This window comes from Rhinatrema bivittatum, chromosome 6 (genome assembly GCF_901001135.1).
Source record: "Rhinatrema bivittatum chromosome 6, aRhiBiv1.1, whole genome shotgun sequence".
NCBI classification, from domain to species: domain Eukaryota; kingdom Metazoa; phylum Chordata; class Amphibia; order Gymnophiona; family Rhinatrematidae; genus Rhinatrema; species Rhinatrema bivittatum.
Window position 1 is genome coordinate 148,862,713 of NC_042620.1, and position 27,418 is coordinate 148,890,130.

General features: G+C 48.9%; 1 protein-coding gene across 2 annotated transcripts in view; it reads left to right on the top strand.

Annotated features, from left to right (window-relative positions):
* The window catches only part of SF3B1 (splicing factor 3b subunit 1), a 213,056-nt gene that overhangs the window by 121,317 nt on the left and 64,321 nt on the right, over positions 1-27,418 (top strand). For both annotated transcript variants that reach the window (XM_029606052.1, XM_029606053.1), the window contains 4 exons: positions 5,335-5,605; positions 6,477-6,622; positions 6,715-6,861; positions 7,028-7,153. In XM_029606052.1, the coding sequence (XP_029461912.1) occupies positions 5,335-5,605; positions 6,477-6,622; positions 6,715-6,861; positions 7,028-7,153 (690 nt within the window). The remainder of the gene's footprint in view (positions 1-5,334; positions 5,606-6,476; positions 6,623-6,714; positions 6,862-7,027; positions 7,154-27,418) is intronic.

The following is a 27,418-nucleotide window of genomic DNA, read 5'->3' on the forward strand; positions in this document are numbered from 1 at the left end:
TAATTTAAATAAATCCTTATAGGAAGAGCCTAACTGTACTCCTAAATACTTGACTGTTTTATTTGCCCATTTAAAGGGCAACATCCTTTTTAAATCAGAGATCATATTTGGTGGAAGAAAAATGGGTAATAGCTCTGATTTTTCTTTATTAATTTCAAAGCCCGACATTGTCCCAAAAACCTCGAGCTCTGGCACTAATCTGTTCAAAGAGAGGTCGGGTGTAGCTAGTGTAAACACATCATCGGCATACAGAGCTATCTTGTAGGTCCCTTCTCCTGTCTGAATGCCATGAATATCCCCCATAACCCTGATTTTTTTTCTGCCAAGGGTTCCTAACACAAGGCAAATAACGGTGAGAAAGGGCATCCTTGTCGTGTGCCCTGCTGCATCTCGAAGTTGGTTGCGTAACCCCCATTAACTTTTATGCAAGCAGCTGGTTCCCTATATAGTTCCCGCACTCATGCTAAAAATCTGCCCCCTAGACCTACTTTGTTCGTTACTTGAAATAGGAAGGGCCAATGTACCCCGTCAAAAGCTTTTTTGGCGTCTACCCCGAACAGCATCAATGGAATCTCCTGTTTCGCGTAATGAATAATATTCACTACCTTGCGGATGTTATCTCCAGCCATCCGGCCAGGCATAAAACCAGCTTGATCAGCATGAATTAAAAGGGAAATTACTAGCTTTAATCTATTGGCCAGAATCTTTGCCAGTAGCTTCAGGTCGATATTGATAAGAGATATTGGCCGGTAGGAACTACATAGCATGGGGTCTTTCCCCGGCTTAGGTAAGATTGTGATTCCAGCAACATCTGCTGATTTGATTAACCGACCCCCGGAGCCTAAGCTATTGAACATATTAGCCAGAGGGACCACTAACTCTTCCTTAAACATTTTATAGAAGAGTGGGGTGTATCTGTCAATTCCCGGGCCCTTTCCCGGTTTTAGTTCAGAGATAGCAGCTAGGACCTCTGCAGAAGAAATCAGTTGACCCATCCCTTCCATCAGTGAGTGTTCTAAACAAGGAAGTTGTATCCCATCTAAGTAATGTGGGATATCTTCCTCAGAGATGCTTTCTTCCCGTGCGTACAAGGTTGCAAAAAATTGGTTAAATTGGCCCCTAATCTTCTCCCCATCTGAAACTATTGACCCATCATTTGCCTTAATCTTAGTGATCTGGGACTGTGATACCCTAGCTTTCAGTGTATGAGCCAAAGATTTCCCCACCCTATTACCATGTTCGTAATAATTTTGTTGAGCTAGATCTAACTTATTAGACATCTCAGCCTTCAACATTTGAATTTGGTGTCTGATATCCCCCAATTCTTTTAAGAGACGCCTAGTAGGAGTCTGTTTATGGGCTTTTTCCACCTTTGCCAACCAATCTCGCAAGAAAAGAGTGTTACGGGTTTTCTTTCTTTTTGTAAGATGCTAATACTATCTTTCCCTCGTTTCACGGCTTTTAGGCATTCCTATATATAGGACCACTGGAGTGGTATCGCTAGTGTCATTAATTTTTAGATAATCCTGAATTTCAGCCCTAATTTGCATTTCCACCTCCTTCTCTTTAATCAGTGAGTCATTCATTTTCCAGAACAGTCGCCCACTGTCAAACCCAGAGCTCTTGATGCCCACCAAACAGGTGCATGGTCTGACCATGTGATGCTCTCGATACCTGTATCTGTAGTGACATTCACAAGAGACTTGTCAATTAGAAAGTAATCAATTCTGGTATGTGTCATGAGCTTTGGAGTAGGAGTAATCTCGACCCTGGGGAATTCCTCTCCCTCCAAATATCTACCACTTGCCATTTGGTGCTGAAATCTTGGAGGGCTTTCCGATCCAGGGTAGAGTAGTGTCCTCCCCACTTGGAGCAATCTATTTTAGGATTACATACCATATTAAAATCTCCCCCAATTATCAATTTACCACTTGGGAATTTTAACAAAATCTCATCAAGCTGCTGAAACATCTCTTTGAAGCGTATTGGGATTGTACACATTGACCAAGACTATCATTTTATCAATAGTGATACAGACTACTTTGAATCTTCCCTGCTCATCTCTGTAAATCAAATCGACCTGCACCATTAAATCCCATGAAATTAGGATACCCACCCCAGTATATTTGAATGTAGGCGTGCAAGCAGCCAATAGTATGTGTGCAAATTGAGGTGCCTTAAGCAGTTTCTCATACCTCCTTGCACAGTTGAGTTTCCTGGAGAAATATTATAGAGGCTTTTAAAGAGAGAGCTTCTTTGATCATCAGTTGACGTTTAGCCGGCGTATTTAGCCCTTTCACATTGAGAGATACCACTTTAAGGGCTATCATAGTCGATTAGTCTCCCTTCGCTCGTTACATTATATTCCCCATCCGGACTTCCTCTAACTAAAGCTATGCCATTAGCCCCCCCCCCCCCCCCCCGCCCCTTTGCAAATCCCCACTCAAACCACTGACAATTCCCTTTCAACCTTCCTTTCCCCCCTCTTTCCCACACAAAAATAAAAATAATTCTCCCCCCCCCCACACTTACATTCCACTACCAATACATCGGTAGTGACCCTCTCTGGATAAAAGTAAGTCCTCCCCCCACACCCCACTGTGAATATCTAATACTCAAAACATGTTATAAACAAATGTAAGCATTAAACCTTAATGTCATTAAGGCACCATCAAAGGGCAATTTGACAGAATGATCTTCAGCTGTTTTATGCAGATGAGTTAATCAAAAACCTTCCGGTTAATGCTGGGATCAAAAAACTCTGTTGCTGTTCATCTCTGTCTCTCACTCTACGCCTTCTCTGGGTGAGCCCTGCTCATTTGATTTCCCTCATAAGCGGGAACCAGATTTCCCCACCCGCTGCGACCGAGGGCGATCTGTCCCTGGAGGCTTTTGGGCAGAGAGTTCCATTTTCAGAAGAGTAAGTACCGCTGCTGACATCACTGATCCTGCTTCTGATAAATTCCGGAGGCGATGAATAATTCCTCCCATGGTGAAAGCTAAACCACTCTGGTACATCCAACGATACCTGATATTGTCTCTTCAAAGCAAATTTGTTACTGCCTGAAGTTCCTTCCTCTTTTGTAGAGTGGCTGCTGCCAAATCGTTATAGAGGGCTATGTTGTGCCCTTCCCAGGTGAAGGTTCCCATCCGAGCCTGCTGCATGATCGCGTCTTTCAGTTTAAAGCTGTGCACACAAGTTATATCTCGAAGCATTCATTTTCGAGGCACGAAAAGCTCTGTGCGCCCTATCCAAGATATCGCTGTCTGTAAAATCAGCAGCCTCAGTCTCCTCTTTGAGTACGGCCTTGCATATCTTGCGGACCACGAGGCCTACATCTTCATACGCTTCTGTTTCAGGGACTCCCCTTATTCTAATATTAGAGCGTCTGGAGCGATTTTCAAGATCTTCGAGTTTGAACATAATTTCGTCTTTTCTCGTGTGCAGATCCACGATCTCTTTAAGGCAAGAAACTTCCAATACTTGCCCCTCCACTATAATTTCCACATCTTCGACCTGGCGGCCATATTCTCCTATCTTGGAGCGAATCTCCGCTAGTGCCTCATGTATGTCCTTTTTTATAGATTTAATATCCTTCTGGATTTCTTTAAACCAGATCCGAAAGTCCTCTTTTGTAGGCTCTGCGTGCCGGTCACTACCGCTGGTCTCGGTCAGGTCTATGCCTTCTGCTTCCGGGTGCACAATCACGTCCACCATGCCGTCGTCAGCCGACTCCGAGGTTTCTTGCAAGGCCGCAAATCTCGAGCCCCCAGCTTCATGCGAAAATGACTTTAAATCTATCGATTTCTTCCGAGACGACATCCTTTAATGTTGTATGATCTCTAGGTACTTAGTACAGCGAGAAAATTACCCTTGATGGCACAAATATATCACAGATTGTGAAAAGTGTGAGGGGAGCTATTGCTTCAAGCGACCATTCTGTAGGGATGATGCCACTCCCCCCCCCCCCCCCCCCCCCCCCCCCCCCGAACCACCTTTTGAGCCTCTTCGTAGGGTGACTCTTAAGGATTTGACCTTGAAGGTTGTTTTCCTGGTAGCCATTTGTTCGGGGCGGAGAATAGCAGAGCTGCAGGCTTTATCTTGTAGGGACCCGTTCCTACAGATTTCGGATTCAGGGGTGTCCTTACGGACGGTTCCATCTTTCCTTCCCAAAGTGGTTTCAGCTTTTCAGGTTAATCAGATGGTCTAACTTCTAGCTTTTCCCAATTTGGATGCTGCTTCTCCTCATGTGAGGGAACTCAGGCATTTGGATGTTCAGAGGGCCTTATTGAGAGATCTGGAGGTGACCAATGACTTTAGGAGATCTGATCTATTTGTTTTGTGGAGCGGTGCGAAGAAAGGGCTCCAGGCTTCCAAAGCTACCAATGCGAGGTGGCTCAAGGAGGCTATTGGGTCAGCCTATATTCTTAAGGGCCGCCAGCTGCCAGACGGTTTACAGGCTCCTTCTACTCTATTGCAAGCAGCCTCATGGATGGAGCCTCAGTTGGTGTCGCCACAAGAGATTTGTCAGGCAGCTACATGGAAGTTGCTGCATACATTTTTGAGACATTATCGCCTAGATGTCTGGGATCCAGAAATTCATTCTTTCAGCGAGAGTGTTTTGTGAGTGGGACTCTCCAGGTCCCACCCTGGCTAGGGGGCTTTGGTACATCCCAGGAATATGGAATAATACAGGTACATACAGGGAAAGGAAAATTTGGTTCTTACCTGCTAATTTTCGTTCCTGTAGTACCACGGATCATTCTAGAGCCCCGCCCGCTTGATGGAAGTGGAGTGTCTTCTGCTCAGCTGTGCTCTTTTTGCTATGCATATTTTTCTTCAGAGCTTTAACAAGGAGGAACCATGTTAATGTTAATGTTACTGTTATTTCTCGTCTATCCTATTTAATTATTTACCCTCCTCCCAGTTTCTAATTCCCTGTTAAAATGTAACTTCCATACTTTACCAGTTTTGATGTAAACTGGCATGATGTCCACAACTAATGCCAGTATATAAACATGTTTAAATAAATAACAAGTGTGTTCAAGTTTTTGCAAGTGAGTTTTTGTGCTTGGGTACATATCAATATTGAGGAACTGCATGTGGCACCAATGCTTATCAAGTAGTGTCAGTTAAACTTTCTCTGACTCCATCTGCTGGCATGGATGCATAAACCCAGGAGTCTGGAATGATCCGTGGTGGTACAGGAACGAAAATTAGCAGGTAAGAATCAATTTTCCATTTTTACGTTTAAAAAGAAAATTCACCTTTAGACATTTCAGATTAGCAAGAAATAATTTATAACAATTTTGTTTTCTTCTGTTCTGCTTTAGGCTGCTGGTTTGGCCACTATGATTTCTACCATGCGACCTGATATTGATAACATGGATGAATATGTCCGTAACACAACTGCTCGAGCCTTTGCTGTTGTTGCTTCTGCTTTGGGCATTCCTTCCCTCTTACCTTTCTTGAAAGCCGTATGTAAGAGCAAAAAATCTTGGCAGGCAAGACATACTGGTATCAAGATTGTACAGCAGATTGCTATTCTGATGGGCTGTGCTATTTTGCCCCATCTCAGAAGTTTAGTGGAAATTATTGAACATGGTAAGTTTATCCAGGTCCAGACCCAAAATTTGTCAATGGCATAGGATTGGTTAGAAATTCAGTTAACCTTTGGGTATTCTGGAAAGCCCCCAAACTCTTAAGAGCTCGTTAACTTTTAAATGTAAGAGCCACAGCTACAAGATTTTTCTTATCTTGTTTTAGGGAATAATCCTGTATATATGTGGTCCTAAGAGTTGGAAAGTGTTTTTATAATTCTCTTAGTACAAAAATTTAATTTGAGAATATTTAATCAAACCCTAATTTAAAAAAGGCTGTTCATTGCAGTGTCCATTCACCCCTTTATGTATGTATGCTTTCCCCATACCTACCTTCACTGAAATACCAGTTGGAAACTGCAGATGTGAAACTTTTAGAATTCCTCACTGTGGCGTATTTTTCAGTCCAAATTACTGGATTTTATTGACAAGTGATTTTATATTTCTAAATTAGTCTTGAAATATTGGTTTAGTTCTTATTCAGTAACAGGCCTTAGATCAGTGATGGCGAACTCCAGTCCTTGAGTACCACAAACAGGCCAGGTTTTCAGGATATCCATAGTGAATATGCATGAGAAAGATTTGCATACAATTGAGGCGGTGCATGCAAATTGTTCTTATACATAGGCCAGGTTGTCAGGATATCTACAATGAATATGTATAAGAACAAACCTGGCCTGTTTGTGGTACTCAAGGACTGGAGTTAGCTATCACTGCCTTAGATAGTAACTATACTATATTTCCTGTAAATGCATATTGAAAATTCATAAATACATTAAAAAAAATAGATAGTAACTATACTGGGAGCTATACTGTGTATCCAAAATGACCTGTATTAGTGAGTTTTCACTATACCAGACTGTTGATGTTCACAGGTCTGGTGGATGAACAACAGAAAGTCCGCACGATCAGTGCTTTGGCTATTGCTGCTTTGGCTGAGGCAGCCACTCCTTATGGTATTGAATCCTTTGACTCTGTTTTAAAACCCCTTTGGAAAGGTATCCGTCAACACAGAGGCAAGGTATGTTTAAGAACTAAAATGCTTTCCTTTGATTTTATTTCTTCCCATGTATTAATTTTTGAGTATTACAAATTTATTTATTTTTGTAACAGGGTCTGGCTGCCTTTTTGAAGGCCATTGGTTATCTGATCCCACTTATGGATGCTGAATATGCAAACTACTATACTCGAGAAGTGATGTTGATTCTTATCAGAGAGTTCCAGTCTCCTGATGAAGAAATGAAAAAGATTGTGCTAAAGGCAAGTCTGTTTCTCTCTGTTTCCTGTAGCTTTCAGCTGTAGTAGTGACCTATCCCTGCCCATCTCGAACTTGGCTTTCATGTTTGATGCCTCTTGGAGGGAGTACAAGTTATTTAACCCTAGAGCATTATTAAAGCTGTAAATGTTTTTTGTTTGTGTTATCTAGGTGGTGAAGCAGTGTTGTGGCACAGATGGTGTGGAAGCAAACTACATTAAGACAGAAATTCTTCCTCCTTTTTTCAAGCACTTCTGGCAACATAGAATGGCACTGGATAGAAGGAACTACAGACAGGTAGGGTGGGCGCTGTCATTTGTGTTTCCATACAGCTTATTCAATTTGCTTATTCTTCTAGGACAAGCTGGATTGGTAGTCCTCACAGATGGTTGACATCAGATGGAGCCTGGCACGAAAAACTTTTATCAAAGTTTCTAGAAACTTAAACTTTAGCACACTGAGCACGCCCAGAATCCACTATCCGTGCAGCCACGCGGGGTCCCTCTTCAGTCTCATTTTTTCCATGAAGCAGTTGCCATCGCAGTCTAGGAGCTCTCTCCAAAACTTTTTCAAAATAATTTTCCTGAACATACCCAGATCAGTCCAGACAAGTGGGTCGATTCATCCCTACTAGCAGATGGAGGCAGAGGACAAAACTTTGGGACACTGCTTCTTATCTGAGAGTGCCACTTGCAGTCCCTCAGTATTTCTCTGCCTCCAGTAGATGGTAGAGGTGTAAACCTGGAGTTCTGGAGATTAGGTGCTTCCCAAGGTGCCAGATCCTGTTGAGGGCTATCCCTTGGGTCGAGGTGGGCGAACGGTGGGGGCGGGGTTGTATTACTCTGGCAGTTTTAGCCTGAGACCCACAGGGCCACTGATAGCCAGGGGACTGGCTCCCTCTGTGGTCTGTGAAGTCCCCTCCTGTCTGCTTTGGCTGGCTTCAGATGTATTCCTCTGTGGGGTTTTCTATGTTCTTTGTTCTTTTTTGTAGCTGTTAAGTTTAAAAAAAAAAAAAAGTTCAGTAATTAGAATAGCCTCTCACAGGCGTAGTGCTGAGCAGCCTAAGTGGCAGTGCTGACAGCGGTCAGTTCCCTGTACGTACCTGGATCAGTCCAGACAGTGGGTTATGTCCCCAATCCAGCAGATGGAGTCAGCACAAGCTTTGAGGGGGCGTATCCATATATACCACTACCCCCTCTGCAGGAGTTCAGTATCTTCTGACTCCAGCAGATGCGAGTAGGGGAATCAGGCTTCCCCTCTTTTTCCTTCTTTCTCACTTTCTTGCTTGATTATCTGCCTTGTTGCTGTTTTTTCTTGTGGATCAAGTTTGTATCAAGTTTGTATTAAGTTAAAAAAAAAAAAAAGTAAGGCAGGGTCCTCTCAATTTTGGGGAGTGGCTTATCTTCCTTGTCTTTTCTCTGCTGTTTATTTCTCGTTGGAGCCGGGGGTAAGTTGGTTTTTCCTTTGTAGTTTTTCCCTTCACAGCACAGCCCCCGGTGCCCGCGAAAGCCGGTGGAGCCGGTCTCTTCGCTTTTACTCCCTCACCCGCGGCCATTTTACAGCTCCTCGTGGGCTGCTGCGGCGCTTAGGGAAGGACGTCTGGGGCGGGTCGTGTGGCCGGGAAGGCCCCCCCGCGGCACCCTCTTCCATTTTCGGACAGCGGGCAGTGCGGGCCGACCGGGCCCCCCCCCCCCCCCGCAGCGGCGCTTTTGTGCGCGTGGCCCCCCCCCCCCGAGGCTTTTGCTCATTTTTGGTGCCGTTTTCTTGTCTCCTACAGCGATCCCGATGCCGCAGCTGTCTTGCTGTGCGGCCTGCGGCGACCCGGGGTCCCGGATTTCTCGGGAGGGCATCTGCGCGCGATGCCTTCCCGGGGGGGAAGGTACCTCACAGTCCCTTAATGATTTTTCTTTTTTGCCCGGGTGGTGCGGGCCGGCCACTCCGCCATTTTTGGCGGGAACGGCGGCCATTTTACATTCTGAGCGTCCTGAGGCGCAGGCCACGAGGGAGAACGGATCCCTGGAGGGTTCTACTAGCGGGGGTGCTCCCCCGATTTTGGTGCAGGAAACAGGCACCCAGAGCCAGGGAACAGGAACCACGCCGCCCCTCGACGCGCACCCAAGCAGGCCGGGGTTCTCTCCGGAGTTTATCCTGCTCATGCATACAGCTTATCTGCAGGGGTTGGAAGCGCCTGTGGGACCCCCCCCCTCCTAAGATTCCACGGATGTCGCCCGCGACACCGTCCCCCCCCGGGAGCGGGGGCCTCCTACCCGGGTCCGACCTGCGCCCGCGGCAGTGGGGGCGGTGCCAGACCCAGCGGGACATGGACCTGACCTCCTGGACGGGGGACAAGGGGACGGCACGCAGGAAGGAGATGATCCGCGTACCCTACGCCTCTTCCAGAGGGAAGAGCTGGACGACTTCATCCCGCAGATCATCCAGGAATTAGATTTGGACCCGCCACCAGACCCGCCTGCTCCAGTAGCTCCCGCTGTCGTCACTTCTTCAAAGAAGGGCGATCCAGTCCTGGCGGCGCTCCGTCCGAGGGCTCGGGCCTTTCCCATTCATGACTCGTTTTTACAACTTCTCACCAGGGAATGGGACACCCCGGAGGCCTCCCTGAAGAGCAGCCGGGCCATGGAAAAGCTGTATCCGCTCCCCAAAGATTTTCTGGACCTCATCAAGGTCCCAAAGGTGGACTCCGCAGTGTCAGCGGTCACGAAGAGGACGACTATTCCAGTAACGGGCGGTGCGGCGTTGCGGGACACACAGGATCATAAGTTGGAAGTTTTCCTTAAGCGGGTTTTCGAGGTCTCCGCACTGGGTATGCGGGCAGTGATGTGCAGTTCGCTTGCCCAGCGGGCTAGTCTCCTTTGGGTGCAACAACTCCTCACGTCTCAGGACCTGCCGGCCGATGAGGCTGCCCAGGCAGATCGACTAGAGGCCACAGTGGCGTATGGGGCGGACGCCTCGTACGACCTTTTTCGGGTCCTTGCAAGATCCATGGTTTCGGTAGTGGCAGCACGACGCCTACTGTGGCTACGCAACTGGGCGGCTGATACGTCCTCTAAGTTGAGTCTGGGCTCTCTTCCCTTCAGGGGCAAGTTCCTCTTCGGGGAGGATTTGGACCAGATCATCAAGTCCCTGGGGGAGAACGCTGTTCATCGGCTGCCGGAGGATAGGTATCGACCATCCAGAGCGTTTTCGTCTTCTCGGACCAGAGCCAGAGCGCAACGGCACTACAGGGGCTACCGACAGGCGGGCTCCCGACCATCCGCCCCCAGGTCTCAGCCCTGGTCGTGCTCCTTTTGCGGGCGTCGGCCCGCACGCACTTCTTCCGGACATGGGAACCCCTCTCCCAAGTCTTCACAATGATGCCAGTCTCGCCCACTCCCCTGTCCCCAGGATTGGGGGCCGACTAACGTATTTCTACGCGGAGTGGGCGCGGATCACCTCGGACCAGTGGGTCCTGGATACCATAAAACACGGCTACGCGTTGGAATTTGTCCGCCCCCCGCAGGGAAGGTTCATCTTCTCTCCCTGTGGCTCGACCCTCAAGAGAAGAGCGGTGCAGTTGACGCTGGACAGACTTCGGGAGATCGGCGCCATTGCGCCCGTGCCCTTCGCAGAGGTGGGCTTGGGCCACTATTCCATCTACTTCGTCGTCCCAAAGAAGGACGGATCCTTCCGGCCCATCCTAGACCTCAAGGAAGTCAACAAATCTCTACGAGTGGTTCGGTTCCGCATGGAAACGCTACGGTCCGTGATCGCGGCGGTACATCGGGGGGAGTTTCTCGCCTCCCTGGATCTAACGGAGGCCTACCTACATATTCCCATTCGTCCGGATTATCACCGGCTCCTCCGCTTCAAGATTCTGGACCAGCATTTTCAGTTCACAGCTCTCCCATTCGGGTTGGCGCCGGCGCCGCGCACCTTCACCAAGATCATGGTAGTAGTTGCTGCAGCCCTTCGGAAGGAGGGCATTCTAGTCCACCCCTACCTGGACGACTGGCTCATCCGGGCGAAGTCCTACAACCACGGGCGAGCAGCGGTGACCAGGGTGGTACAGTTCCTGCACTCTCTGGGATGGGTGGTGAACTTCGCCAAGAGCTCTCTCGTGCCCTCACAGCGATTGGACTTCTTGGGGGCGACTTTCGACACCCGCCTGGGCACGGTCTTTCTGCGCCAGGACAAGGCACAATCCTTGCGGGATCACATACAGCGATTCTCTGCGTTACCGGATCCCACCTCCTGGGACTACCTACAGCTCCTGGGAGTGATGGGTTCCACCATCGACCTGGTCCCTTGGGCTTTTGCGCATCTCAGGCCATTACAGCGGGCGCTGCTTTCCCGTTGGAAACCACTTTCGCAGGACTACCAGCTGGTATTACCGCTTCCGCAGCTGGCCAGGAACAGCCTCGACTGGTGGTTGGACCCGTTGAATCTGGCACGCGGGATGTCCCTCGATGTGCCAAATTGGGTGGTGGTTACCACCGATGCCAGCCTGGCTGGTTGGGGAGCAGTTTGCGATCGCAGCACCACGCAGGGGACGTGGTCAGCGGGGGAGTCGAAGTGGTCAATCAATCGTCTGGAGACCAGAGCGGTCCGACTAGCTCTGCAACGTTTCCTGCCGCTTCTCCGGAATCGGGAGGTCCGGATCCTCTCGGACAACGCCACCACCGTGGCCTACATCAACCGCCAAGGAGGCACTCGCAGCCCGCAGGTCGCGCTCGAGGCGGCGATGCTAATGCAGTGGGCGGAGCGGCATCTTGTCAGTCTAGCGGCCTCGCACATCGCCGGGGTGGACAACGTCCACGCGGACTTCTTAAGTCGTCAACTCCTGGATCCCGGAGAGTGGGCTCTCTCCGACGAAGCGATGCAGCTCCTCATCCATCGGTGGGGGACCCCCCACGTGGACCTGATGGCATCCGCTCTAAACGCCAAGGCCCCACGCTTCTTCAGTCGCAGGAGAGAACGAGGCGCGGAGGGTGTGGATGCCCTGGTTCTTCCGTGGCCACTGCATCTTCTGCTCTACGTCTTCCCACCGTGGCCACTGGTGGGCAGAACTCTTCGCAGAATAGAAAGTCATCAGGGGCCTGTGATCTTCGTCGCTCCAGAGTGGCCCAGGCGACCTTGGTTTGCGGATCTGCTCCAGCTGGTGATCGACGGACCCATCAGACTGGGTCACTTTCCCCGTCTCCTACATCAGGGACCGGTATTTTTCGATCAGGCAGAACTCTTCTGTCTTGCGGCCTGGCTTTTGAAAGACGTCGCCTCAGGCGCCGAGGGTACCCGGAGGAGGTAGTCACGACGTTGCTGCGGGCACGGAAGACGTCTACTTCGGTGGCCTATGTTCGAGTCTGGAAGGTCTTTGAGGTGTGGTGTTCCAGCCAGCACACGAGACCCACGAAGGCCTCTGTTCCTCAGGTCCTTCAGTTTCTACAGGCGGGCGTGGATAAGGGACTCGCCTACAATTCGCTCCGGCTTCAGGTATCTGCCCTGGGGTCCCTTCTGCGCTCTGAGGGTTCTCTTTTACAGCACCCGGACGTTGCCCGATTCCTCAAAGGCGTCAAACATATCCGGCCGCCGTTACGGGATCCTTGTCCCTCCTGGAGTCTCAACCTTGTGCTTCGCTCCCTGTCGGGTCCGCCTTTCGAGCCGCTGCGTAGCGCAACGATTAAAGACATAACTCTTAAGACGGTCTTTCTCGTGGCCATCTGTTCCGCTCGTCGCATTTTGGAGCTACAGGCTCTGTCGTGTAGGGAGCCTTATCTCCGTTTCACAGACTCTGGGGTTTCGCTTCGCACCGTGCCCTCTTTTCTTCCGAAAGTGGTATCCGCATTCCATGTGAACCAGACGGTGGAATTGCCGTCCTTCTCTGCTTCGGAGCCGAAGGTCCTCAGACTCTTGGATGTTAAGCGCACTCTGCGACTCTACCTGGAGGCCACAAATGAGTTTCGGCTCTCCGACCATCTCTTCGTACTTTGGTCCGGTCCTAAGAAGGGGACTCAAGCCTCGAAGACGACCATCGCCAGATGGCTGAAGGCCGGCATTGTCGCTTCCTACATTGGGGCGGGACGAACTCCCCCACCCGGAATTGTGGCGCATTCTACACGTTCCCAAGCGGCTTCCTGGGCGGAGACTCGCTCTGTCTCCTCTCAAGAAATTTGTAGAGCAGCTACCTGGAAATCGTTACACACGTTCTCGAGGCACTATCGTCTGCCCCTCGCCTCCTCCGTCTCTGGGCACTTTGGCGAGCAGGTTCTCCGGGCAGGCCTCGCAGGACCCCACCCGATTTAGGGAAGCTTGGGTACATCCCACTGTCTGGACTGATCCAGGTACGTACAGGGAAAAGAAAATTATTCCTTACCTGCTAATTTTCGTTCCTGTAGTACCATGGATCAGTCCAGGCGCCCACCGCGTTTGGGTTCTTGATCCTGCTCAGCTCTGCGCTATTTTCTTGCTCGCAGTGTTCTGTGTCTTCACAGTCGTTTCTTTTCGCTGTTTTTCACAGCTCCCTACAAGTTGGTAGGATGTTTGCAGTTACTTGTTGCGGTTACAATTGTTTTCATTATCTGTTTCTACAAACTTGATCCTTAGGGGGTTTCTACTCGGGCTTTGATATACTCGATACTGAACTCCTGCAGAGGGGGTAGTGGTATATATGGATACGCCCCCTCAAAGCTTGTGCTGACTCCATCTGCTGGATTGGGGACATAACCCACTGTCTGGACTGATCCATGGTACTACAGGAACGAAAATTAGCAGGTAAGGAATAATTTTCTTATCCGGAGGTATCTGGGGTGTGCAGAGAGGGGAACAACTGGAGCTGGAGCGACAGTCCCCGATGGGGAAAGTTCTCTCTTGGGGCACCCTTTCCTGTGCGGTGGTCCGCACGTGCGTTTCCCACCGCAGCTGTCTGTTTTTTTTTTTTGCATGCCGGCGGGAACCTCTTCGGTGCGCTGTCTTCTCTCTCAGCCTTGGGGTGGTGACCGCATGGAGTGTTCCTACCCTCTGCAAATTCTCTTGTTTCTATTTGTAGGTGGGAATAGGCCCGATCTCAGACAAGCCGCTTGTAGAGGTGTCGGGCCTATGGTGTTTGGTCTGCTTGTTTAAACTCCCTCTCCCTCTGCACAGTTTGTGCGCTGGGGGGGAAAAGGTTCCTCCGCCAAAAAATCCTATGCCCCAGAGGGTGTCTCGGGGGCCGCGGGAGCCCTCAGGGGTCTGTTCCTTCTTCAGTGGAGGGGGACCTGGGTAAGGGGGCCCAGTCTTCCCCGGGGGATCTTCCCCCGCCTCTCCCGCGATTCAGCGGCTCGAGGGGGAGGCGGCTGAGTCAGGCCCCAGTAGTCCAGGGGGGCTCGAGGGGGTTTTATCTCAAATTTGTCCTCCTTATGAACGAGGCTTTCCTGGCTCAGGAAGCAGGAAAGCAGAGGTTCAAGGATTGCCCCTCTGTTTCCACTAGGAGGCCTCAGGGAGCCCCTTGCAGGTCCCTCAGGAACAGGTGCATGGCCTCGGGGATTCCTGTTCTGCGTGTGTTGGCTTGGGCCAACAGGATCTTGAGGACTCCGATGACCCTCAGGGTGAGGGTGATTCCTCTGTGGCGGATCTGGATGCGCAGACCCTGATGAGACCAGCCCCAGATCTGGATTGGCCTAGAGAAAGTCAGGTCTTGACTGAGGGGGCTGATGCGGAGGGCGATGATCCTTGGGTAGTCCGCCTTTTCAAGAGGGAGAAGTTACGGTGTCTTATTCCCCATGTGTTGGAGGACTTGGGTGTGAAGCGCTGTCAGGAGGAGTCGGATAGCGAGGGAGTCAGTCCGGTTCTAGAAAGCCTGCAGGAGCCACCCAGCGCCTTTCCCATCCCAAAAAAGATCCAAAAGCTGGTTAGCTGGGAGTGAGACTCCCTGGAAGCTGGCTTGAAGGCTGGGAGAGTGATGGCAAAGCTTTATCCCTTACTGCAGGAGCATTTGGATCACCTTAAAACACTGAAGGTGGATGCCGCAGTGTCTGCAGTCACTAAAAAGACCAGAATTTTATTTATTTAAAGTCTTTTCTATACCGTCGTTAAGCGGTGCCATCACAACGGTTTACAATATGGCACAAAAACTATGTGTTAGATCCAGTATCTGGAATTCTAAACTCTTAAATAGGTGCCGTTCCCTGTACGTACCAGGATCATTCCAGACTGTGGGTTATGTTCCCTGTCCAGCAGATGGAGTTAGAACCAAAAATTCCCAGGGGAGGACCTATATAGCCACACCTCCCTCGCCTCAATCCTCAGTATAGTTCTAACGCCAGCAGATTGAGCAGGGGACACTGTGGTCCCCAGGACTTTTCTAGTTTTATTTTCTCTTTGAGGAATCAATTAAATAATATTAGATAAAGGTTTTCTTCTAAGGGATAGTTTCTGTAGTGTTCTGACAGGACCACTCCGTTCAGAGAGACACTGTTTTCCAGTCAGGAACTTGCTGACAGGCTGTGTTTTTTGCCTGTCACTTTATTTCTCTCTTCCTATCTCTTTGGTTTTTTTTTTCCTCTTCCTTGCCTGGCTAGAGTGTGGTAAGTGTTATTTTTATTTCATTTACAGTCGTTGATAGGTACAGGAATTTGAGGGGTGAAAGTCTGTAGTGCCGACCGCTCCCCCTAGCCCCGGAGTTTTCCTTTTCCCCTCCTCCCTTTCAGGGAGTGATTGGAGTTCCCGCCCTGCAGCTCTGCGACGACCCATTCCCCGGAGCTGCTCACCGTCGGGACGGCGTTTTTCCCCGACGGTCTCTTGGGGACGGTGAGGGGTCCGGAGGCCGAAGAGTTTTATTAATTCGCCGCTTCAGTTGTTGCCGCGCGCCGCAGCCGCCCCTCCCCCCTCCCTCCCGCCGCGATGCAAAAATTGCCGAACTGCTCCGGAGCTTGGCAAGGGCTTCAGGAGACCTCAGGGGGATTTTCTTCAGTTTTTCCTGAGGGGGAGTATGGCTTACCTGGTAGGCAGCTTGGAGGAGAGTCGGACCGCGCTGGCAGGAAGCGGCATGCCCCGTTTCCCCTCAGCGCGGGAACGGCGGCCATTTTCTCAGCTGACTCTGAGGCAGCTCTCTCTGAGGAGGATGTTGAAGCTCCTCTCCAGGTTTCCTCTAACAGTATGGAGTTTCGGAGCGCAACAGACCAGGGCAGGCAAGGGGACGACGTCTCGGGGTGCCCCTCATCAGCACTTCCCGCTTTTTCGCCAGAATTCATTGTTTTAATGCAGAAGGCATTTTTACAGAGCAGGGATCCGAATCTTGGAATTTGGGGTCCCCCTCCCCCCCAAACTGGCCTGCTTGACACAGCTTTCGACGGCAGACCCTCCCTTAGGGAGGGCTTCTTTGCCCACAGGGGGTGCGGGGTCCACTCAGCCCCCCCCCCGTGGTTCCTTTACCGCTGCAACAACCGTCGGGGGATCCATGGCAAGATCCAGATGCGGATGATCCCTCCCTGGCGGCCCAGGTAGAAGGTGACTACCCGAGGGTCCTCCGTATTTTTCAAGCAGCGGAATTGGATGATCTCATCCCCCACATCCTCCAGGAAATGGACATTGACCCTCCTCCGGATCCTGTGGCTCAGGATCCGAAGATTAAGAAAGGGGATCCTCTCCTAGCGGGCTTACGACCTCTAGCGAAAGCTTTTCCCACGTATCACAACATCTTGCAATTGATTTCAAGGGAGTGGGATACTCCTGAGGCCAATCTTCGAGTCTGTCGAGCCATGGAAAAGTTATACCCTCTCCCCACTGATTTCTTGGAGATTCTTAAGGTTCCTGCTGTTGATTCAGCGGTATCCGCGGTCACGAAACATACTACCATCCCGGTCACAGGCGGGACGGCGTTGAAGGATGTCCAGGATCGCAAGCTCGAGGTTTACCTCAAGCGTATCTTCGAAGTTTCAGCGTTGGGGATGAGGGCTGCTATCTGCAGTTCCCTAGCACAGCGAGCAGCTCTGCGTTGGGTACAACAGCTTCTCACTTCCCAATCTTTGCCACAGGCAAAGCTGATGCTTTTTATGATCTGTTAAGGGTCCTCGCTCGTTCCATGGTGGCGGCGGTGTCCGCTCGTCGTCTTTTGTGGCTACGCAACTGGGCGGCAGATGCTTCGTCTAAGACGCGCCTGAGTTCCCTTCCTTTCAAGGGTAGGTGCCTATTTGGGGAAGATTTGGATCAGATCATCAAATCTCTTAATGAGAATGCGGTGCACAAGCTACCAGAAGATCGTCCACGTTCTTCTAGATCTTTTTATTCCTCCAGAAATAGGTACCGGAATCAACGGAGGTCGCGTCCTACTAGACAGCAGACACCTCTGGCTCCTTCTACACGATCACACACCTGGAACCGGTCCTTTCGGGGGCGCCACCATGGTAAGGATACTCAAGGGGCAGGTCCTTCCTCAAAGGCTTCACAATGATGCCAGAAGGACCCAAGAGGGGATACCCCACCTGGGGGGTCGCCTTACTCTCTTTTACAAGGAGTGGGCCCAAATTACGTCAGATCAATGGGTGCTGGACATCTTAAGACAAGGCTACGTATTAGATTTTGTACACGAACCCTGAGATCGTTTTCTGTTTTCTCCTTGCGGTTCCCGTCTCAAACAATTAGCAGTCCGACAGACTCTCGATCGTCTGCTACAGCTGGGGGCGATAGTACCGGTAGCGGCCTCCGAACTGGGAAAAGGTCATTATTCAATCTACTTCGTGGTTCCCAAGAAAGAGGGCACTTTTCGACCTATCCTGGATCTCAAGACGGCCAACAAGTGTCTCAGAGTTCCTCGTTTTCGTATGGAAACGCTCCGTTCAGTGTTAGCAGCTGTGCATCCGGGAGAATTCTTGGCCTCTTTGGACCTTACAGAGGCATACCTTCACATCCCGATCCATCATCAGCGCTTCTTACGCTTCAAGATTTTGGGACAGCATTTTCAGTTTCGTGCTCTCCCTTTTGGTCTGGCGACGGCTCCGCGTGTCTTCACCAAGATCATGGTAGTGGTGGCGGCGGCGCTCCGCAAGGAGGGTATCCTTGTACATCCCTATCTAGACGACTGGCTCATTCGGGCGAAGTCGAGGACGCAGGGTTACCGTGCTGTAGACAGGGTAGTACAGCTTCTTCAGTCTCTGGGATGGATCGTCAATTTCTCAAAGAGCAAACTGATACCGTCCCAATCACTGGATTTTCTGGGAGCACACTTCGACACCAGCCGAGCCAAGGTATTTCTGCACCCAGACAGAGCTCGGGCTCTGCGTGCTCAGGTAACACGGTTCATGGCACTAGTTGCTCCCACGGCGTGGGATTATCTCCAGGTACTGGGAACCATGGCCTCAACAATCGATTTGGTTCCGTGGGCCTTCGCTCATCTCAGGCCTCTCCAGAGGTCTCTGCTTTCGCGATGGAACCCAGTGTCGAGAGATTTTCAAGCAGTACTGCCCATCCCGGATGTTGTCTTGCTCAGCTTACAGTGGTGGCTGGACCCTCAACAATTAGCTCAGGGAGTGTGTCTACAGAACCCGGATTGGGTGGTCGTCACCACGGATGCCAGTCTCACCGGCTGGGGGGCGGTCTGTCAGGACAGGTCTCTCCAAGGCCGATGGACGATGGAACAGTCCACTTGGCCCATCAATCGGCTGGAGACCAGAGCAGTCCGTCTAGCGCTGCAGGGGTTCTACCCACTGGTACGCAGTCGAGCGGTTCGGATTCTTTCGGACAATGCAACCACAGTGGCGTACATCAATCGCCAGGGGGGCACCAGAAGCCATCTAGTCTCGTTGGAGACCGAGTTGATGACATGGGCGGAGCTACACTTACAGCGGCTAGCGGCTTCGCACATAGCGGGCGTGGACAACGTTCAGGCAGATTTTCTCAGTCGACAACACCTGGATCCCGGAGAGTGGGAACTCTCGGAGGACGCAATGCGAAGGATAGTACAGCGTTGGGGGAGACCCCATGTGGATCTAATGGCAACCGCGACAAATGCAAAGGCTGCCCGATTCTTCAGCCGCAGGCGAGAGCACGGCGCGGAAGGAGTCGACGCGCTGGTTCTTCCCTGGCCTCGACAGTGTCTCCTGTATGTCTTTCCTCCGTGGCCTCTAGTGGGCAAGGTTATCCGACGGATAGAGACGCATCAAGGTCCGGTAATCCTAGTTGCACCAGAGTGGCCTCGTCGACCATGGTTTGCAGATCTTCTCAATCTGGCAGTAGACTGCCCTCTTCGGCTCAGTCATCTGCCACGTCTTCTTCGCCAAGGACCAATATTTTTCAAGGAGGCAGATCGCTTCTGTCTTGCGGCTTGACTTTTGAGAGGCGTCAATTGAGATGGCGCGGATATCCAGAATCTGTCATCTCCACGCTCCTGAAAGCTAGGAAGACATCCACGTCGGTTACTTATGTCAGAGTATGGAAGGTTTTTGAGGAATGGTGCGAGTCAAAATCGATTCTACCAACGCAGGCCTCGGTGACACATGTGCTTTCCTTCATACAGGCTGGTCTGGATTTGGGCCTTGCCTATAATTCTCTTCGTGTGCAGGTGGCGGCGTTGGGAGCCTTCCTACATAGTAATGACAGGGAGCTCCTGCCCTCACATCCAGATATCCTACGTTTTCTAAAGGGGGTAAAACACTTGAAGCCTCCAATTAGACCACCTTGTCCTTCTTGGAATCTCAATTTGGTACTCCGGGCTCTATGTGCACCGCCTTTTGAGAACATAAGAACATAAGAAAATGCCATACTGGGTCAGACCAAGGGTCCATCAAGCCCAGCATCCTGTTTCCAACAGTGGCCAATCCAGGCCATAAGAACCTGGCAAGCACCCAAAAACTAAGTCCATTCCATGCAACCATTGCCAATGGCAGTGGCTATTCTCTAAGTGAACCTAATAGCAGGTAATGGACTTCTCCTCCAAGAACTTATCCAATCCTTTTTTAAACACAGCTATACTAACTGCACGAACCACATTCTCTGGCAACAAATTCCAGAGTTTAATTGTGCGTTGAGTAAAAAAGAACTTTCTCCGATTAGTTTTAAATGTGCCCCATGCTAACTTCATGGAGTGTCCCCTAGTCCTTCTACTATCCGAAAGAGTAAATAACCGATTCACATCTACCCGTTCTAGACCTCTCATGATTTTAAACACCTCTATCATATCCCCCCTCAGTCGTCTCTTCTCCAAGCTGAAAAGTCCTAACCTCTTTAGTCTTTCCTCATAGGGGAGTTGTTCCATTCCCCTTATCATTTTGGTAGCCCTTCTCTGTACCTTCTCCATTGCAATTATATCTTTTTTGAGATGCGGCGACCAGAATTGTACACAGTATTCAAGGTGCGGTCTCACCATGGAGCGATACAGAGGCATTATGACATTTTCCGTTTTATTCATCATTCCTTTTCTAATAATTCCCAACATTCTGTTTGCTTTTTTGACTGCCGCAGCACACTGAACCGACGATTTCAATGTGTTATCCACTATGACACCTAGATCTCTTTCTTGGGTTGTAGCACCTAATATGGAACCCAACATCGTGTAATTATAGCATGGGTTATTTTTCCCTATATGCATCACCTTGCACTTATCCACATTAAATTTCATCTGCCATTTGGATGCCCAATTTTCCAGTCTCACAAGGTCTTCCTGCAATTTATCACAATCTGCTTGTGATTTAACTACTCTGCACAATTTTGTGTCATCTGCAAATTTGATTATCTCACTCGTCGTATTTCTTTCCAGATCATTTATAAATATATTGAACAGTAAGGGTCCCAACACAGAACCCTGAGGTACTCCACTGTCCACTCCCTTCCACTGAGAAAATTGCCCATTTAATCCTACTCTCTGTTTCCTGTCTTTTAGCCAGTTTGCAATCCACGAAAGGACATCGCCACCTATCCCATGACTTTTTACTTTTCCTAGAAGCCTCTCATGAGGAACTTTGTCAAACGCCTTCTGAAAATCCAAGTATACTATATCTACCGGTTCACCTTTATCCACATGTTTATTAACTCCTTCAAAAAAGTGAAGCAGATTTGTGAGGCAAGACTTGCCCTGGGTAAAGCCATGCTGACTTTGTTCCATTAAACCATGTCTTTCTATATGTTCTGTGATTTTGATGTTTATAACACTTTCCACTATTTTTCCTGGCACTGAAGTCAGGCTAACCGGTCTGTAGTTTCCCGGATCGCCCCTGGAGCCCTTTTTAAATATTGGGGTTACATTTGCTATCCTCCAGTCTTCAGGTACAATGGATGATTTTAATGATAAGTTACAAATTTTTACTAATAGGTCTGAAATTTCATTTTTTAGTTCCTTCAGAACTCTGGGGTGTATACCATCCGGTCCAGGTGATTTACTACTCTTCAGTTTGTCAATCAGGCCTACCACATCTTCGGCCACACTCAAGGATGTCACCACACTCAAGGATGTCACCCTTAAGACCATCTTCCTGGTGGCGATCAGCTCAGCACGTCGGATCTCTGAACTACAAGCTCTATCATGTAGGGAGCCATACCTTCGTTTCACGCCAGGGGGAGTATCCCTGCGGACAGTTCCATCTTTTCTGCCGAAGGTGGTCTCTACTTTCCATCTCAACCAATCGATAGAGCTTCCGTCATTTTTATCCTCTGATTCTTCTGACCTGCATCGGTTGGATGTCCGACGTTCTTTGATACATTATTTGGAGGTCACTAATGAATTTCGACTCTCCGATCATTTGTTTGTCCTTTGGTCGGGACCCAGGAAGGGTTGCATGGCATCCAAACAATCAATCGCTCGCTGGCTGAAAGGAGCGATTATAGCCGCATACATCGGAGTGGGTAAGTCTCCATCTTTAGCTGTTAAGGCACATTCTCTCCGCGCTCAAGCGACGTCGTGGGCGGAAAGTTCTGCAGTTTCTTCTCAGGAAATCTGTAGGGCGGCCACATGGAAGTCTCTCCACACTTTCGCAAGACATTATCGTCTAGACATTCGCGCGCCGTCTCACGGTCAGCTTGGAGACAGGGTCATACGGGCAGGGCTGTCCGCGACCCACCCATGATGGGGAAGCTTTGGTACATCCCACCGTCTGGAATGATCCTGGTACGTACAGGGAAAAGAAAATTATTCCTTACCTGCTAATTTTCATTCCTGTAGTACCATGGATCATTCCAGACCCCTCCCTGGTTTTGGGGGTTCTTTGTGGGCCATCCCTGCTTTCCTGTCTTCACAATATTTTCACTCTGTATCTCTAGTTATTGCGAGCTATGTCTTTGAACACAGTGCTGTTTGCAAGTTCTCAGTTACAGTTTTTTGAGTACAAGTTAGTTGCTGTCACTTACAGCTGTTATTTTTTCTCTATATTTTTGAGATTAATTGATTCCTCTGGTTCTGTCTCTTCTCGTCTTGGCTTTGCTAGTCCAGTTACTGAGGATGGAGGCGTGGCTATATAGGTCCTCCCCTGGGAATTTTTGGTTCTAACTCCATCTGCTGGACAGGGAACATAACCCACAGTCTGGAATGATCCATGGTACTACAGGAACGAAAATTAGCAGGTAAGAATAATTTTCTTTTAATTTACTGTAACATAGTTTCATAAAAAATATGAGGTGAGTGTTATTAGTCATGTCCAGTTTCCTTTTACTCGGTTATGATATATTGTACTCCTTTATTTTGGTTCTTTGTTGTTTAAAAGAAAGAATAGTTTTAGGATAAAGTAATGAGAGGCACACACTTAAAGAGATAAGGTGTGTGAGCTAGGCTAACTACAACCAAAATTTCCCTGTTTTTCTGCTCTCAGTTCTCTTTGTGGTATGCTTGCTTAAATAGCCATGTTTTTAAACTTTTTTTGAAGGTTTTGATGTTACTTTGTAGTCTGATTTCTAATGGCATATTGTTCCATATTGTGGGTCCTGCTAGAGATAGGGCCCTATACCTTACCTGTGTTAGTCTGGCCGTCTTTACTGAGGGAATAGTTAGCAGTGCTTTGTTTGCTGATCTCAGATTTCTGTGGGGGGGTATGAACACGTAGAATTCCGGTAGCGGGTGCTGCTACTCTGAAAGATGTTCAGGACGGCAAATTGGAGGTTCAGCTCAAGCAGATGTTTGAGGTGTCGGTGCTAGGTCTCTGCACGGCGGTCTGTGCCAGCTGGTTACAGCGCGCCTATTTATGTTGGATCCAGAAGCCACAGTGGCAGACGTCCTCAGGAATGCTATCCCCTTCCCAAGCGGCTCGTCTTGAGGCGGGAGTCGCGGATGTCTTGTATGATCTGGTGCGCACCACAGCGCAGAGCATGGTTTCAGTGGTGGTGGCGAGACTGCTTTTGTGGCTGTATAATTGGTAGGCAGATATATCATCCAAATCGCAGTTATGTGACCTTCCTTTTAAAGGCAGCTTCTGTTCGGGGAGGACCTCGATTAGCTTATGAAATCCCTGGAGGAAACAAAAGGCAATAGGCTACCAAAGGATAAGAAAACAGTGCAGAAGCCCTTCCTAGTACGTACCCGGATCATTCCAGACTACTGGGTTTTGCCTCCCTTCCAGCAGATGGAGACAGCAGAGAAAGTTGTACAGCAGCACCTCATAACTTGGTGTGCCACCTGTTACTCTTCAGTATTTCTCTGTGTCCAGCAGATGGAAGTGGTGCAAAACCTGTGGTTCTGTAGCTGAGCTTAAAAAAAAACAAACCGCAGAATGGTGAACTTCTGTGCCAGGGAGTAGTGAGATCCTGGTGGGACCATCCCCCCTGGTTGTAGGCAGGAACGAGCAGGGGTTAGGGATCCTGTTATTGTGCTCCTCTGTGCACTGGGGGTGATAGCTGGGGGACTAGTTCCCTCCCCTTTGCAACCTGCAGATTCTGCCAACTCTCAGGGAAGTTTTTTATTTTGGTTTTCTCGCTAGCTGCTTGTATTTGTTTTTTTGTTTTTTGGGGGTGTGTTTTTTTTTTTTTTTTTTTTGCAGAGTGGGGCAGGAGCGATTCTCTGTGGGTGGGGGGGGGGCCTGCTTGTGTGAGGGATCACGCTTCGGGTGGTGAGGTTTTCCTCTGTCTTCAAATCCCCCCCCCTTCCCCTCTGTTTCTCAGCCGGTGCTTTTGATTGGCCTTGCTGCGTTCCAATCATGCTCCGTGGGAGCCGGTGCTCAGCGTGTGGGGAGTGGCTACCAAGCCGTGCTGCAGCGGGACTTTCCCTCGACTGCTTCTCTGGAGGGGAAGGACCTTCCGGCACTGCCGCATTGGCTCCCAACAAACAGCACAGCGCCGACTCAGGCAAATCCGTTCCCTCTTAGCGCGGGAACGGCAGCCATTTTGGGAGCATTTTGTGCGGCGGAGGAGGCAGCAATAGGGGGAGGGGATTTCCCTCTGGAGCTTTTCCCTGCCAATTTAAGCCCCGATAGGGCCCGGGAGGCCTCAGGGGAGATTTCTGATGAAGGTCAGGACCTGGTCGCTGGGGCTGCTATGGAGACCTCCGTGTTTTCCCTTGAGTTTATCATGTTGATGCATCAGGCCTTTTTGGCCAGCAATGCTCGCAAGAGATGGGCTCCAGGTATCATGTCACTGGTGGATCCACCTAAGAAGCTGCCTAGGAAGCCGCAGGCCTCCCCAGCTGTTCGGGTCCACAAGATGCATACTTCCGGGAGCTGGCTCTGGAGGGCCTCTCAGAGGACTTGGACCTGGCTGATGGTCGTGATACGCTTTCTCCACCCACCTCAGGTGTTCCAGATGCCAGCGATAATGGGGGCCCAGGGGTTCCTCTGGAGGGTGATGACCCTAAGATGATGTGCTTGTTCCAACGCGATAAGCTAGCCCCGTTAATTCCCCATGTCCTGACAGAGCTGAGCATTGCACCCACGGTGGCAGATCTGAGCCCAAACATGGTGGATCTGGTTCTGGCGGGCTTACAGAGTCCGCCTGCAACTTTTCCCCTTCATGAGATGATGAAGCAGCTTATGGGTCCAGTAGTGGGACATAAGAAAATGCCATACTGGGTCAGACCAAGGGTCCATCAAGCCCAGCATCCTGTTTCCAACAGTGGCCAATCCAGGCCATAAGAACCTGGCAAGTACCCAAAAACTAAGTCTATTCCATGTTACCATTGCTAATGGCAGTGGCTATTCTCTAAGTGAACTTAATAGCAGGTAATGGACTTCTCCTCCAAGATCTTATCCAATCCTTTTTTAAACACAGCTATACTAACTGCACCAACCACATTCTCTGGCAACAAATTCCAGAGTTTAATTGTGCGTTGAGTAAAAAAGAACTTTCTCCGATTAGTTTTAAATGTGCCCCATGCTAACTTCATGGAGTGCCCTCTAGTCTTTCTACTATCCGAAAGAGTAAATAACCGATTGACATCTACCCGTTCTAGACCTCTCATGATTTTAAACACCTCTATCATATCCCCCCTCAGTCGTCTCTTCTCCAAGCTGAAAAGGCCTAACCTCTTTAGTCTTTCCTCATAGAGGAGTTGTTCCATTCCCCTTATCATTTTGGTAGCCCTTCTCTGTACCTTCTCCATCGCAATTATATCTTTTTTGAGATGCAGCGACCAGAATTGTATACAGTATTCAAGATGCGGTCTCACCATGGAGCGATACAGAGGCATTATGACATTTTCTGTTTTATTCACCATTCCCTTTCTAATAATTCCCAACATTCTGTTTGCTTTTTTGACTGCCGCAGCACACTCTACCGACGATTTCAATGTGTTATCCACTATGACACCTAGATCTCTTTCTTGGGTTGTAGCACCTAATATGGAACCCAACATTGTGTAATTATAGCATGGGTTATTTTTCCCTATATGCATCACCTTGCACTTATCCACATTAAATTTCATCTGCCATTTGGATGCCCAATTTTCCAGTCTCAAAGGTCTTCCTGCAATTTATCACAATCTGCTTGTGATTTTAACTTCTCTGAACAATTTTGTGTCATCTGCAAATTTGATTATCTCACTCGTTTTTCTTTCCAGATCATTTATAAATATATTGAACAGTAAGGGTCCCAATACAGATCTACTGTCCACCCCCTTCCACTGAGAAAATTGCCCATTTAATCCTACTCTCTGTTTCCCGTCTTTTAGCCAGTTTGCAATCCACGAAAGGACATCGCCACCTATCCCATGACTATTTACTTTTCCTAGAAGCCTCTCATGAGGAACTTTGTCAAACGCCTTCTGAAAATCCAAGTATACTATATCTACCGGTTCACCTTTATCCACATGTTTATTAACTCCTTCAAAAAAGTGAAGCAGATTTGTGAGGCAAGACTTGCCCTGGGTAAAGCCATGCTGACTTTGTTCCATTAAACCATGTCTTTCTATATGTTCTGTGATTTTGATATTTAGAACACTTTCCACTATTTTTCTTGGCACTGAAGTCAGGCTAACCGGTCTGTAGTTTCCCGGATTGCCCCTGGAGCCCTTTTTAAATATTAGGGTTTCATTTGCTATCCTCCAGTCCTCAGATACAATGGATGATTTTAATGATAAGTTACAAATTTTTACTAATAGGTCTGAAATTTCATTTTTAGTTCCTTCAGAATTCTGGGGTGTATACCATCCGGTCCAGGTGATTTACTACTTTTCAGTTTGTCAGTCAGGCCTACCACATCTTCTAGGTTCACTGTGATTTGATTCAGTCCATCTGAATCATTACCCATGAAAACCTTCTCCATTACGGGTACCTCCCCAACATCCTCTTCAGTAAACATCGAAGCAAAGAGATCATTTAATCTTTCCGCAATGGCCTTATCTTCTCTAAGTGCCCCTTTAACCCTTCGATCATCTAACTGTCCAACTGACTCCCTCACAGGCTTTCTGCTTCGGATATATTTTAAAAAGTTTTTACTGTGAGTTTTTGCCTCTACAGCCAACTTCTTTTCAAATTCTCTCTTAGCCTGTCTTATCAATGTCTTACATTTAACTTGCCAATGTTTTTCCTTTATCCTATTTTCTTCTGTTGGATCCTTCTTCCAATTTTTGAATGAAGATCTTTTGGCTAAAATAGCTTCTTTCACCTCCCCTTTTAACCATGCCGGTAATCGTTTTGCCTTCTTTCCACCTTTCTTAATGTGTGGAATACATCTGGACTGTGCTTCTAGAATGGTATTTTTTAACAATGACCACGCCTCTTGGACATTTTTTACTTTTGTAGCTGCTCCTTTCAGTTTTTTTCTAACAATTTTTCTCATTTTATCAAAGTTTCCCTTTTGAAAGTTTAGCACGAGAGCCTTGGATTTGCACACTGTTCCTTTTCCAGTCATTAAATCAAATTTGATCATATTATGATCACTATTGCCAAGCGGCCCCACCACCGTTACCTCTCTCACCAAGTCCTGTGCTCCACTGAGAATTAGATCTAAAATTGCTCCCTCTCTCGTCTGTTCCTGAACCAATTGCTCCATAAAGCTATCATTTATTCCATCCAGGAACGTTATCTCTCTAGTGTGACCCGATGATACATTTACCCAGTCTATATTGGGGTTATTGAAGTCTCCCATTATTACTGCACTACCAATTTGGTTAGCTTCCCTAATTTCTCTTAGCATTTCACTGTCCATCTCACCATCTTGACCAGGTGGATGGTAGTATACCCCTATCAC